General features: G+C 38.4%; 7 protein-coding genes across 7 annotated transcripts; 5 read left to right on the top strand and 2 right to left on the bottom strand.

The window, feature by feature from the left end:
- Positions 1-619: 619 nt before the first annotated feature.
- On the top strand, positions 620-2,263 carry C5L36_0A01450 (uncharacterized protein; the record flags this gene model as incomplete). The annotated part of the gene is made up of 1 exon (XM_029463156.1): positions 620-2,263. The coding sequence occupies one exon, from the start codon at positions 620-622 to the stop codon at positions 2,261-2,263; it is 1,644 nt and encodes a 547-aa protein (XP_029319016.1).
- Positions 2,264-2,619: 356 nt separating this feature from the next.
- Positions 2,620-3,408, top strand: C5L36_0A01440 (uncharacterized protein; the record flags this gene model as incomplete). The annotated part of the gene is made up of 1 exon (XM_029463155.1): positions 2,620-3,408. One exon carries the CDS (start codon positions 2,620-2,622, stop codon positions 3,406-3,408), a length of 789 nt encoding a protein of 262 aa, XP_029319015.1.
- A 124-nt stretch (positions 3,409-3,532) lies between these two features.
- C5L36_0A01430 (uncharacterized protein) lies at positions 3,533-4,915 on the top strand (the record flags this gene model as incomplete). The annotated part of the gene is made up of 1 exon (XM_029463154.1): positions 3,533-4,915. The coding sequence occupies one exon, from the start codon at positions 3,533-3,535 to the stop codon at positions 4,913-4,915; it is 1,383 nt and encodes a 460-aa protein (XP_029319014.1).
- Positions 4,916-5,085: 170 nt separating this feature from the next.
- C5L36_0A01420 (uncharacterized protein) lies at positions 5,086-6,984 on the bottom strand (the record flags this gene model as incomplete). Its single annotated transcript, XM_029463153.1, has 1 exon — positions 5,086-6,984. The coding sequence occupies one exon, from the start codon at positions 6,982-6,984 to the stop codon at positions 5,086-5,088; it is 1,899 nt and encodes a 632-aa protein (XP_029319013.1).
- A 689-nt stretch (positions 6,985-7,673) lies between these two features.
- Positions 7,674-8,921, bottom strand: C5L36_0A01410 (uncharacterized protein; the record flags this gene model as incomplete). The annotated part of the gene is made up of 1 exon (XM_029463152.1): positions 7,674-8,921. One exon carries the CDS (start codon positions 8,919-8,921, stop codon positions 7,674-7,676), a length of 1,248 nt encoding a protein of 415 aa, XP_029319012.1.
- A 502-nt stretch (positions 8,922-9,423) lies between these two features.
- C5L36_0A01400 (uncharacterized protein) lies at positions 9,424-11,232 on the top strand (the record flags this gene model as incomplete). Its single annotated transcript, XM_029463151.1, has 1 exon — positions 9,424-11,232. One exon carries the CDS (start codon positions 9,424-9,426, stop codon positions 11,230-11,232), a length of 1,809 nt encoding a protein of 602 aa, XP_029319011.1.
- Positions 11,233-11,683: 451 nt separating this feature from the next.
- On the top strand, positions 11,684-14,026 carry C5L36_0A01390 (uncharacterized protein; the record flags this gene model as incomplete). The annotated part of the gene is made up of 1 exon (XM_029463150.1): positions 11,684-14,026. The coding sequence occupies one exon, from the start codon at positions 11,684-11,686 to the stop codon at positions 14,024-14,026; it is 2,343 nt and encodes a 780-aa protein (XP_029319010.1).
- Between the last annotated feature and the right edge of the window lie 52 nt (positions 14,027-14,078).

Raw genomic sequence — 14,078 nt, 5'->3', positions numbered from 1 at the left:
TGCCACTACATTTAAGAGAGTGGAAAAAAAAGGAAGAGGAAACAACCTTCCTAACACGGCAGGTAAATTTCGCAACTACTGGAACAGGATACCTAAATAGGAAGGTGAAATGCGGCGTCTTCTACTTGGTTTCCACCAAGAGACACTTTTCCCCACTTTACCATTTAGTTGCATGAATTTGGTAGGATTCAGAGCCTGTTTTATCAACACCCTTAGTTTGATATAAATATGGCCATGGTTCATCTACTCTTTTTCTTCAGCTGCTATGTTGTCTCCAAAGTTGATTTCTCTTGGACTACTATTCTCCATGTGACTGCGTTGGCCTTGGTAAACCTTAAAATTCTAGGAAACACCCTCACACCACACTATTTGTCTTATGGTTGCATTTAGTATGTGCATGTGAAAATGGCATATTGCGACTTGAGAAATTCTATTGGTCGGAGGCATCCATGGCGAGAAGACGAATTGAATTGCGTGTAAATCTGAATAAACTACCAAACTAAGGGACCCTAGTCTCTTCTTTCACATGGTATTTAACAAACTCCCTCGTCTATAGATAATTGGGGACCCTCTCTATAGAGTAATACTGGATTCGAGCTAGAACTACAAAATTCAAACAATGTCAGGTCTTCTCAAAAAAATCAATCCACTGGGTTCAAGTACTTTAGAGTCAGGTAATGCCAATGTTAATAAAGATGAACAGGTTCTTGCTGAGTTGGGTTATAAGCAAGAGTTCAATAGAACCTATGACTTCCTCTCTTCATTTTCATTTGCCCTTTCCATTTCTGGTTTGATGGGAACAATTTCAATCACTTATCTTTACCCATTATGGGCTGGTGGTCCAGCATGTGCCGTTTGGTGTTGGTTTGCAGGTTGTTTGGGTTGTCTCTGTATCGCATGGTCAGTGGCAGAAATCACTTCATGTTTCCCAACCTCTGGTGGTATGTACTATGTTATTACACATGTCACCCCAAAGAAATACGTTCCATTGCTTTGTTGGATCGATGCATGGCTATATTTTACAGGTGCAATTACAGGATGTTGTTCCACCGATTTTGGAGCGGCAACTCTATTAATGAATGTTATCCAAATGGCTTCTGACTACACATATAATCCATCCAGAGGACATATCACAGCTGTTGCAATCTTAGTTATACTTTCTCATGGTGCTATCAACTCTTTGCCTGGCTCAGTGTTGGCCAGCGTTACCAAATATTACTGTTTTGTTAATATTGGCGCAACGATTGGTTTAATCGTCACCTTGCTTGCAAAATGTCCTGAATTCAATACTAGACAATATACATTTGGCCAAGTTATCAATTCGACTGGCTGGGATGCAGATGGGTGGGCCTTTTTGTTTGGATTCTTACAAGTTTCTTGGGTCATGACATGTTATGATGCTACGTCCAGAATGTCTGAGGAAGCTTATAATGCAGCTTATTTGACGCCTCTTGCAATTGCCTCGGCATTGACTACTACCGCTGTTCTCGGTTGGGTTCTAGTTATTGTGATTACGCTAACTATGGGCACTGATTTAGATCGTATTTTGAACACCGGATCTGGTCAGCCAATTGTTGAAATATATCACATTGCTATGGGTAAAACCGGTGCTATTGCATATCTATCATTAGCTTTTGTGGTTATTTGGTTCTGTGGTGCCGTTGCAATGTGCTATACTGCTAGAGGTTTGTGGTCCTTCGCCAGAGATGGAGGTCTACCATACTCCAATTTCTGGTATAACCTAGACCCAAGAACCAAGGCACCTTTGAGATGTGTCTGGTTGATTTGTCTGATCAACTCGTTACTTGTTTTGATCAATTTAGGTTCTAATATTGCTATGAATGCCATCTTCTCAGCTTGTGCAATCTGCACAGATTGGTCTTATATTATTGTTTTATTCTTATTTGCTCTGAATAGAGAAAAAATGGGTGTTCCACGAGGTCCATTTCATATGGGAAAATTATCTAAATTCGTCATGTTATATGGTGTCACATGGACTGTTTTCCTTTCGATTGTGTTCATATTCCCTAACTACATGCCTGTTAACAAGGAGAATATGAACTATACAGTGGTTATCTTAGGTGCTGTATTTATAGGTGCAGGTGGCTGGTATGCAATTGATGCTAAGAAATGGTTCAAGGGCCCACTTGGAAATGTTGATGTGGATGAATCTGCAGATACCCAATCAGGTTCATCGGGAGATAAGATTGATTCTGTCTCCGAAGAAAATATAGAAACCACAGGAAAAACAATAGATTCATAATTAGTATAGTAATCATCAAGAAACTGTTACTTTATCTCTTTTTTTTTAACGAGTTAATTTGTTTATTTTTCTCTTTCACTCTTTTTATTTACTTCTTGCTTCTCTACTTTTCATTTTTTACCTTACTATGTATATACATTTATATACCTATTTATATTAGAATACCAGGATAGAGATTTTCTTCACATAAAACAGGCCCCAGCTTTAAATCAAAAAAATGAATAAGTGTTTATAATCGTAATATGTGTGTGAGGGTACTTAAATTTCACCAATATTGAGAAAGTTCTTAAATTGCACCACTTTTGATATCGGTTAGTTTGCAAAAAACCTTTTATTGGTAAACTTCATACACAAGCATGAACCAAGCACTTCACAAGGAAACGTCCATTCTAGTTCCGCTAATTATTACTATCTTTCTTCTTGCTCTTGGAGGATATCTGATGAAGAGACATTCTCTGATCACCTCCAATAAAAAGAAGTTTTTGATTTGTGGGCAACAAGGTAGTGGGAAAACGAATTTGTTTCATCTATTAAAGGAAGGCACACTTCCATTACTAACAGTTAGTTCATTAGAACCACAAGAGGGTGAATTGAAAGTGGATGAGAAATTTGCTGGAGAGAAAACATTTCAAGATATATACGTTATTGATTTCCCTGCTAATAAAAAGTTGAAGAGTCTATATCTTACCCCCTTTTTCGAGGAGCACCTTGCAGATATTAAAGGTATTATTTATTTGATTGATTCAAGTACGTTTGATGCGAAAGCATGCCATGATGTTGCTGAAGATTTGTTAGAAATATTGAACGTTTCCGAAAGCAGACCAAATGGTATCGATATGCTAGTTTTCTGCAATAAAAATGATTTATTTACATCCAAGAAGAGTACAAAAATTAAAGAAATGTTAGAGACTGAAATTGGTAAAATTCATGACATAAAACAACGTGGATTAAGTAAAGTGGATAAGTCACTATCCAAAGGCACCATATCAAGTGAAGATATGGAAGATAATCTTGACCTAGCAATCCAAAATGGAAGATTCCAGTTCCAACTACTCGAATCCAATGTTGATTTCTCTCAGGGAAACATATTCAAAGATAAATGGAGTACAATCAATGACTGGCTCTATGAAAAAATCGTCAACTGAAGAATCAATTAACAACGCGGTTCAAAAATTGAATTTCAGATGAAATCAACACTACTTAACTTGCGCTTTGTATCTATATATACACATATACATTGTCCCCCTGTAATAATACCGTTTTGGGCCAATGGCTTTCCTTTACAAGGTGGCAAGTACTATCTTTTTAGTATTCTCTCATATTCTGAGCTACCAACTTAGTGAAAAATTCATCCGTCCCATCATATTACCTTTGATTTACACAACAAACAATGCACGTCTTGCATCGTTAACAAATCGAAATTTGCAGATATTACACATCGATCATCACGTGGTTAATAACCAGATCGATTCTATAAAAGTTTATGGAGAAAGCAGGTTTGTTATTATTGCAATTGATGTGATCATGTCGTTGTCGGTACAACTGATTGGCTTGTTCCTTTTTGATATTTTAAGATTCTGCGATTTTTCCATTCGACATCTAGATTGTTACATCACTTTGGTATTATTAACAATCGGATTAGTTTATGTGATACCCGTATACATTCTTTATAAATGGATACAGCCAACTCCAAACAACACAAATCTTGTTGATTACAGTAAGGTGATTTTAGCATGGATCCTAGTCTTGGTTGTCGTTTATTTGGCCACAAGCAAAGAGATGTCAGGCACCTATTTACAATTATCTTTGTACTTAGTTTCTCTATTTGGTATTTGTTGTTTGTCCATTTTGAATGGTATTGGGTGTGTGATGTCATTAAGGGAGATGTATGAGTGGTTTCATGGAATACACGAGCTTCTATTGAGTGGAAAAGAGGAAGAGTTGATTAGGGAATTAAAGTCTGAAAATGTTGACCTAATAAAAGCTGAAAGCTTAAGTCGAGAACTTGTGAACATAAAAAACGGTGACAAAGGAATTGGTGCACTCGTCACCTATACTACCTGGATATATAGTATTTACAAAATAGGATATGGGATAATACGAGTGATTCAATTTATGATGAATATTGTTCAGAAGAAAAAAGGTGAAATTGATGGTAACGGCGATCTATTGGCATCCACGATTGCACATATTTTAGGATACAATGGTGAACAAATCACAATGATAATAAATTTTCTCATTTCAGTCTCTTTTTTTTTAATGTCAATTCAGAATGTATTAATTACTTTTAAAAACCTAAGGTTAGTCAAGAAAAAGCTAGTTGGTCTCGAGATTGTCAACAAACTCCAGGTATACAATGAGAGCGTTGCCATACTAGACGAACTATACCAAGAATTAATTCCCTTGGTCCTATGTGAAATGACTGGTATATATGTGATATCAACAGCATTGATGCTCAACACTAAGCTCCCCATCCACCTAACGAAGTTATGGATAAATGAGCAAGAGTGGAGTGGGCTAAAGATGACTTTAGATTCATTGGACGTTGATTTTATGAATGATTGGTTCGACAAATGGTTTGTCATTGGTAGTACCGCTAGCATCTTGATTTTCACCTTGTTTGAGAAGATAATAGAAACAAGTATAGTATGAAGTGGTTCCTTACAATTTTCTAAAAGCAAAGTCACCTGCATGAACCGATTGAGGGTTCAAGGTGGAATCAAACTAAGGTTAAAAAGCCTAAGTAAAGGAGAAAATTAAAACGAAACAAACTGTAGAGGCGAAAAAAAATAGAAAACGTTATATATGTACTCTTAAATTAACTACTTTTCCAAAGTGTGGGTGACAGTATCAGGGAATTTAGGATCGGTTGAACCTGTTGAACTTACTGCTTCATCCTCATCTTCATCGAATTCAGCAAGAAGTTGTCTTTCATCGATGTTCAAATCCTTAACGACTCTTTCTTCGATGTTTGGAATATCAGCCATACCGTAAATGAAAATTGTCACACAACCAAGAACACCAGCAACACAAGAAAACACCAATGCAACAATACCCCTAGCTGTGAAACCCGCAGGTAGGTCCTTTGGTTGAACATTTTCACCATGTAAGTCTAAGAAGTCAGTGTTATTAGCAGCATTTCCTGTGTAGCCGCCACAAGCTTCACAGGTTTCTTTCCATGTTTCACCCAAATCTGCTTCCTTTTCTCTGATACCAACAGGATCTTCAACAAAAGTAAGAGCTAAACCTTGAAGCAAATGCCAATCAATGTGACAATGGAAGAACCAGACACCAGGGTTGTCTGCCTTGAAACGGATAACAAAGTGTGATTGTGGGTTAACATAAAGAGTATCTCTGAATAGCGATTTTTCTCTTGGTGTATATGGTGCTGATTCATTGTAGGGAACAGGCTCATCCTCATCACCATAATCAGGGCCTCTTTGATAGACTTCAAAAACGTGGCCGTGTAAATGGAAAGGATGCTTACCGGTATCATTGTTATTTAAGACGACTTCAACAATTTCATCCTTTTGTAAAACAATAGCATGAGTGTTAGAGCCATATATTTCAGAGTTTAGTGCAAGCTCTGAAGTGTTTGCAGATAAAACGGTACCTAGAGTGTTAACTTTTGGAGCAACATAAGTGATGTTATTGAAGAAAGCATAATTGACACCATTCAATAGATTGTCCATAACGACATCGATGGTGATTTGATGATCATAAGAATCGTAGTTTTCATAATCTTCAAGTGGTGTTAACCAGAAATCATCAAGGAAATCCAATTCCTCAACGATACTTTCTTCGGGCCAATCTGCATCTTTATTATATTGTAAGTTATTGGTGACATTCAAAAGGAGCTCGTCAGGGATGACATCAAGCATAGTATCATCAAACTTCTGCATAATTGCAAAGTTCTTAGTGGTTTGATTTTTAGTGTGAACAAGAACATCATATCTCTGAGCAGCAGTGATATAAATCATATCAGTAGTGTTTGGTTTAACATAGACTCCATCAACAGCAATAACGGTCATATCGTGATCTTCGATCCAGAAATATTGGGAAACAAAACCTCCCATATTGATTATTCTGAACAAGTAATCAGTATCAGGCTCTACTTCAATAGTAGCATTCATAAAGTGGTTCATTAATAAGTTTTGAGGAATTGGTTCAGCACCGGTTGGGTTGTATAAATCCAAAAATGATTCAGTTAAGGTGAAAATGTTATCATGGTACCATTCTGCCAAGGCAATGGTTTTCTCTTGGGTATAGTTTGCCTTATAAGGATCGTCAGGATCCTCAATAATAAATGCACCCCTCATACCATCCATGTATTGACCGTTGGAGTGAGAATGGTACCAATAAGTACCAACTTGATCTGGAACCGTGAAATTGTAAATTAAAGTTTGACCTGGCACAATCTGACACTGGGTTAGACCTGGAACACCGTCGTACTGGTTTGTTCCATGTTGGAACAGCCCGTGAAAATGGACAGAAGTGTTTGCATTGTCAAGACCATTGTAAACCTCAACAACAACACGGTCACCTTTCTCAACTCTGATTTCGGGCCAAGGATATTCACCATTACAACCCACTATATCATCGACTTCCAAGAGACCGTCCGGATTACCGGAGACATAAGTAACATTCCAATGATAGTAATGTTCCTTGGCGAAAACAGTTGAAGCCAAGCCAGCAATAGCCAATGAGGACAAGAATTTCATGTTGGTTTTTTCGTAAATAGCAGAAATTCTCTATAAATTAGCTTTGACTAATACAGGGATTACCGGGGGGAGGAGAAAGAAGAAAAGAGGAAAGAAGGGAGTCAAGTGGTTTACATTCGACGTTGAAATGGAGGGGGGGAGAGAGAGAAGTGGCTTTAAGAAGTAATATATAGATGAAAGAAGTTGGAGAATAACGGGAATAGTAATGGAGGAAAGATTTTCATTGTTGTACATTTTCTTACATTCTGATATGCAGAGCTCCTTGTAAGGGCCTAAGTTGTTTCCAGTTAACTTTTTCCCTATATGCTGCTCCCCGACAGCGAATCGCATCGTGAAAAGAAGGCTCAAGATGGAGAAAGGTAGAAGAAGTGTGAGCGTTATCCCCGCGAGTGACCGATATCTCCTGCGCTATTATGCTGGCGAGAATATATGTCCGTAAGGTGCTACCCGATGGGGAAAATGGAGCGCGTTTTGCTGTCTCTTTTTTTTTTACAAGGGGGGAAGGGGGGGTGGTAAGGGTAACTTCTCGCTGACGCTACCAATAGAGTGGTTCAGATGTAGCCAGCACCAAAATAGCGACACCCTGGAAACAGGATCCTCTCTTGAAACAACATTCTTAGTCACACCCTTGACAATATATAGAAACTACTCATTAATATATCAATTTGAACTGGTTGGAAAACATGGTACTATTTTCTCCTTGCAAACCTCTCCACATACACATATAACCCTTTCCTCCCCCGAGTGAGTAGCACATAGAGTGAGTTCCGAATAATGTCTTCCACGGCACGCGGAGATGGATATTGACCGTTCCTTTTCGCTACCCCTGCATTATCACAGTATTGAGAGACATCAACCTCTATATGCATGCTCTTGTCAGGATTTTCAACAACAACAACAGATTTACCTACAATAACACCAGCGTATTCGAGATCAATACCTTGGACGGTGTAACAACTCCCCACCTCATGGATGGTATCTCTAACACTCCATGGTGGAACATCGGGCCCACCAACATATTTATCCCAAGGCTGGTGGAATCCACCCCGCCCATCAACATAATACGTCTTGCCCCCACTGATCCTGTATGGTGAATCGTATGTACTGATTATCCTGCTACTACCACATCTCTTATCCATTTCAACGATTTTCTCGTACATCTTCTGGGCATTGTCAAAATAACGGAAATCAAAGCCCGCTTCCTTGGCTTCTTTGACGGGCCATCCTTGCACCTTCTCATAACAGAACTTACGTGCCCATTCACAGACAGCCTCACTTTGCATTCTCCATTGGACCTTCAGCTCGGCCTTGCTGTATTCGATACCCTCGCTGGTGAGCAGTTGTGTCATGGTGTCCTTGTCCCACCATTGGTCGGTCCTTAAACATTGCCGATGGTCATAGACTAGAACAACAGCTTTGGCCCTTTTCAAGATTTCAATTAAATGGTTCTCGTATCTCCATCCTTTCCACGAATTTTTACAAGTTGCTAAAAGGTGTGCTTCATCAACGATAACCACGCCTGCCTTGCCTTTCTTGTCGGCCCTATTGACAAAACTGGTGGGTCTGTCAACATCACCCTTCCTTAAATAAGGATATCTCTTTGAAATACGCAAATATAAACGGATCATCTCTGGATGGTTAACCAAAAGGTAATGGTCCTCGTCTTTAAGTCCGTCCACTTTGACTTGCCTTGTCAGTCTCTGCATCTCGTTGAATACAGTGTTCATAACAACACTTTTGCCTGTCCCCGCCCCACCTTCAACTATAAACACCTTGGCCTTATCTCCATCTTGATAACCAACTAATGTTTGCTTGCAGAAGTCAATTATAACATCTCTAACTTTCTCCTGTTCCTCCGACAGTGACACCTCACATAGTCTATCGATGTACTCCCCTTGATGTTCCTTGTAAATGTCGTCTTCGTTACCCCTTTTCATAGTAAAAAGCCTCTACTCTAGTAATTGTCTTGCAAGCTAGAAAGAAACAGTGTTGCACTTACAAACTTGCAAGGTATCCTTAACACCGAGTCCCCTTTTAACATAAATATTTTTCAAATGGGGCTCAGCTTATGGTGTATTTTTTTTTTTTGGTTTTATTATTAACGTGTTTCTGCTCCTTTACCCGAAAACGAAAATTCTCCCTTTTGAGGAGTCCGGTGTTATTTCCCCCAATGAGTTTTTCACTCCTTTCTATTTCATATTATGGGCACTTCATACATCTGTGAATATGCCTACATGCTTCAAACTATGCATAAAGATCTGCTGATACACCTCATGGTCTTTGATGTTATCATTAACTCTGGTTGTTTTCTTGATAGATGCGCTGAGCCATTAATTAAAAACACTCCAAACATCGCGTCGCACACGCTTCAAATTTTCGTCTTTCCTAGCATTGATATTGACAAATCTTCTCTTTTATTTCTTAGTCAACTATCAAGACATGAAAAAATTGACGGCAGCACAACTTCTACTGGGATACAAGGATAAAGACCCGATGAAGTTCGAATCTGAAATCATCACTCCTTCTACTAGTCGCAATGTCAACAAAGTTAACGCCTTATCCCTTTTAACTGGCAACTTCTCCAAACATCAAAACAGAAAACAGACCAAAAAACCTAGAACATCAACGCGTCCGAGTTTCTTTGTCACGTTGAGATATTCTAAGCGAGAACGTGTACATGCAAAGAACACCTCCCACCCGTTTTTCCTTGAAGTTAAAGATAAATTAAAAAGGCAGAAGTTGGCGCCGAAATTAACTATCGAAAAGCAACTGGAATTACCATGGCTTACTCGAGATCAATTCATCAATAAAAATATAGATCCGATAGAAGAGGAATTACTCAGAAGACCTCTAATTGTCGAAATTCCGAATCAAAAGAAAAACCAACCATCACTTCCAGTGATAGAGCCTTCTGAGTTTAGTCTTTTTGTCGTCTCCTCTCTTTCAAAGGAAACAAGGAATGATAGGCCTACTTGTAATATTACGAAAACATCCATACTGCCGTCAGATGAGATTTTTCAAAAATACCAGCATCTTCAATTTGATAACAGATTTACAAAATTCTTTCAAAATGATTATAGATCGAATACCTCCAACAACACGGTTTCACAATGGTGTGATTTATATAGACCAACCTGTCATTCAGAAAACCTACAGAAAGAGTACATTAGCTCCGACATATTCAACTGGATTTCCAATGCCTTCCTTACACTTAAATCTGTCGACTCAAATAAAAGAATGCTTAAGCTAAAGAGGGGCGCAAATTCCACTAAAGATGATTTTATCGTTTATTCTTCTGATGATGATGGTGATTCCAAAGAAGATGTTCCTTGTCTTATCCTGGAAGGACCAGTCGGTTGTGGTAAAACTACCCTGGTATACTCGATAATTGAACAGTTAAATGGCCATGTTTTCGAGTTTAGCTCAAATGAATCTAGGTCAAAGAAAAATTTGGAATTCAGACTGAATCAGATTGGGACAACTACAAATTTGGAACAGAGCAACTCAATTATACTATTTGATGATGTTGATCTGATAAATGAAGATGACAAAGATTTCTGGTCTTGTGTGACTAATTTGTTAGCTTGTTCATATCGTCCTGTAGTGCTAACTACTACTAGTTTGAAGGCAATCCCTGATAGGATAATCAACGAATCTACCATCTACACCTTAGAATCGATTTCTGAACTAGACTTATCACACTATATTGATTTCATTGCATTATCAAGAGGTTTACGTCTTGATAATGCGATTATTGATCGGTTTTCAAAACTCAGTCTAAGAAGCGCAATAATGCAATTACAGTTTTTCTCGTATACGATACCAACGCAAAATTCAAACGTGGGTTTGATTGATGTGACGAAAAACGAAACAAACACCAAGAGGAAAAAAATAAAGTTACTTTCTCGGTTGAAAAAACTATCATATGAATCGGACATTGCCTATTTCACAAACACTATAAAAGTTAAACCCCTTAGAGACGATTTCAATGAAGACAAAAACTCTTGTCTTGAGTTTTACTCAAGTAAATATTTCACTCATGGTAAACGTTCTAAATCATGCAGATATTCGAGCGGTGAAAACTATAACAAAAGACATCCAACCAACGTATTTACCTATTTGCCTAAGTCTACTCTGGCTGCTGAAGTACTTCCCTTTATCTCAGAGATGGCAAATAAGGAGCAAGAAAGAATAGAAAATAACCAACCAAGATTATTTGATATTTTTCCAATGGACGTTTTCCAATGAAGGACGCTTCTTCAGAATTTCTGAATTTGCCGCGATTCTAAAATTGCCTCTTTTGTATTTGTCCGTTTTTACTGGATTAGGAAAAGCGGCAATGTGCATAAATAGAACTGAAACCGTACGTTCAAGTATTGGCAAGTGCAGCCATGTCAAGCAAACAACCATTTAATCCACATTACAAGGTGATAGATTATCCCTATTTATCATCAGGATCTGGGATATGGCTTGACCATCAAGTTTGCCAATCAAGGATTGAAACTATTAGCTCTTCTGTTGAATTAGAAAAGCAAACAAAGATTTTTCACCAATTCCGCTCCTTTTGATGACTCAGACCAAGTTGATTTTTCTTCATTGATGACTTTTTCAATCTTGATTTGACTTTTTGTATTTTTTCTCCAACTTACACTTTTCTAATAAGCTTGTTTACGGAATTGCCCCCCTTTTACATAACAGGATGCTTGCTCATGCCAGAAGGTCCGTTCGTAAATTTGCGACTGCCAGCTCTATACCAGTTGCACCAGCAGGATTTGAATCTAGAACTCCACCATATGCTAAACTCCTGAGAAATTTAGAACAGGTTCAAAAGGTCTTGAATGGTCAGCCTTTAACCTTAGCTGAGAAAATCTTGTATTCCCATCTTGTCAATCCAGAAGAAATTGCATCTAATGTAAGAGACATTAGAGGTTTACAATATTTGAAACTTAACCCTGACAGAGTCGCAATGCAAGATGCATCAGCTCAAATGGCACTTTTGCAATTCATTACATGTGGTATGAAATCAACAGCTGTTCCGGCATCGATTCACTGTGATCACTTAATTGTCGGTAAAGAGGGTGCAGATACTGATCTAAAGGCTTCTATCTCAACAAACAAAGAGGTTTTTGATTTCTTGCAATCATGTGGAGAAAAGTTTGGTATTCAATTTTGGGGTCCAGGTTCTGGTATCATCCACCAAATTGTTTTGGAAAATTTTTCAGTTCCTGGTTTGATGATGTTGGGCACTGACTCTCACACTCCAAATGCGGGTGGTTTGGGTGCTATTGCAATTGGTGTCGGTGGTGCAGATGCTGTTGACGCTTTAACCGGGACCCCCTGGGAATTAAAAGCACCGAAGATTTTAGGAGTCAAACTAACCGGTGAATTGAATGGCTGGACCTCTCCGAAGGATGTTATTACCCACTTGGCTGGCCAGCTGACCGTTAGAGGTGGTACTGGTTATATTGTTGAATATTTTGGTGACGGTGTTAAAACATTATCGTGTACTGGTATGGCAACCATCTGTAACATGGGTGCTGAAATTGGCGCAACTACTTCAACATTCCCCATGCAAGAAGCACATCATAAATACTTAACTGCAACTGGTAGAGGTCCAATTGCAGACCTTGCAAGAGACGTAAATAACCAGTACGGCTTCTTGAGAGCTGATGAAGGTGCAGAGTATGATCAAATCATCGAAATTGATTTAAATACTTTAGAGCCATCAGTTAATGGTCCATTTACACCAGATTTATCCACCAAAATATCAGAGTTAAAAGCAGTAACTAAAGAGAACCAATGGCCAAATGAAGTATCAGCAGGATTGATTGGCTCATGTACGAACTCCTCTTATCAAGATATGACTAGAGCAGTTTCAATCATCAAGCAGGCAGAAAAAGTTGGTCTAAAACCCAAGATACCTTTTTTTGTCACCCCTGGTTCTGAACAAATCAGAGCTACTATGGAGAGAGATGGCTTGATTGATACTTTTGAGAAGAACGATGCCATTGTGTTGGCTAATGCCTGTGGTCCATGTATTGGTCAATGGGACAGAGGATCCGATGCTCCTAGTGGAGAAAACGTTATTTTCACATCTTTCAACAGAAACTTCAAGGCCAGAAATGACGGAAACAGAAAGACAATGAACTTCTTGACTTCACCGGACATTGTTACTGCTGTTATCTACTCAGGTGAAATGGGTTTTAATCCTTTGAAAGACTCTATCAAGTTGCCAAATGGTGAGGATTTCAAATTTCAGCCACCAAATGGTGAAGATTTACCATCTCAAGGTTTCATCAAAGGTAGAGAAGAATTCTATCCTGAGTTAGAACCTCAACCAAAACCAGAAGTAGAAATTTCTGTATCCTCCGACTCTGATCGTTTAGAGTTGTTAGAGCCATTTGATAAATGGAACGGAGAAGAAGTAGAAACTACTGTTATCTTGAAAGTTGAGGGTAAATGTACTACCGATCATATTTCTGCTGCTGGTGCGTGGTTAAAGTATAAAGGCCATTTGTCTAATATTGCAAACAATACTCTTATTGGTGCAGTCAATAAGGAGACTGGCGAAGTTAACACAGCTTATGATTTAGATGGAAGTAAATTCTCTATTCCAGATTTGATGTTCAAGTGGAAGGAGGAAAACAGACCTTGGATCGTTGTTGCTGAGCACAACTATGGTGAAGGTTCAGCAAGAGAACATGCTGCGTTACAACCAAGATTTTTAGGCGGTAAAATCATCCTAACTAAATCTTTTGCACGGATTCATGAAACTAATTTGAAGAAACAAGGTATGTTACCTTTGACATTTGCCGATGAAGCTGACTATGACAAACTATCCTCTGGTGATATTCTAAAAACACTCAACTTGAAGGACATGGTTGCCAAGAATGGAGATAATGGTGGAGTCATTCAAATGAAAGTCACCAAGAAGAGTGGTGAGCAATTTGTCATTGATTGCAAGCACACGATGTCCGCTGATCAAGTCGCTTTCTTTAAGGCTGGTTCTGCTATCAATTACATTGGTGAATCTAAAAAATAAGCCAGTGTTAACTTTCACCTCATTCTTTATCTAGTTATTATTCATATGTACA

Source organism: Pichia kudriavzevii, chromosome 1, assembly GCF_003054445.1.
Source record: "Pichia kudriavzevii chromosome 1, complete sequence".
Lineage (NCBI taxonomy): Eukaryota > Fungi > Ascomycota > Pichiomycetes > Pichiales > Pichiaceae > Pichia > Pichia kudriavzevii.
This window is presented reverse-complemented; position numbering and strand designations above follow the sequence as displayed.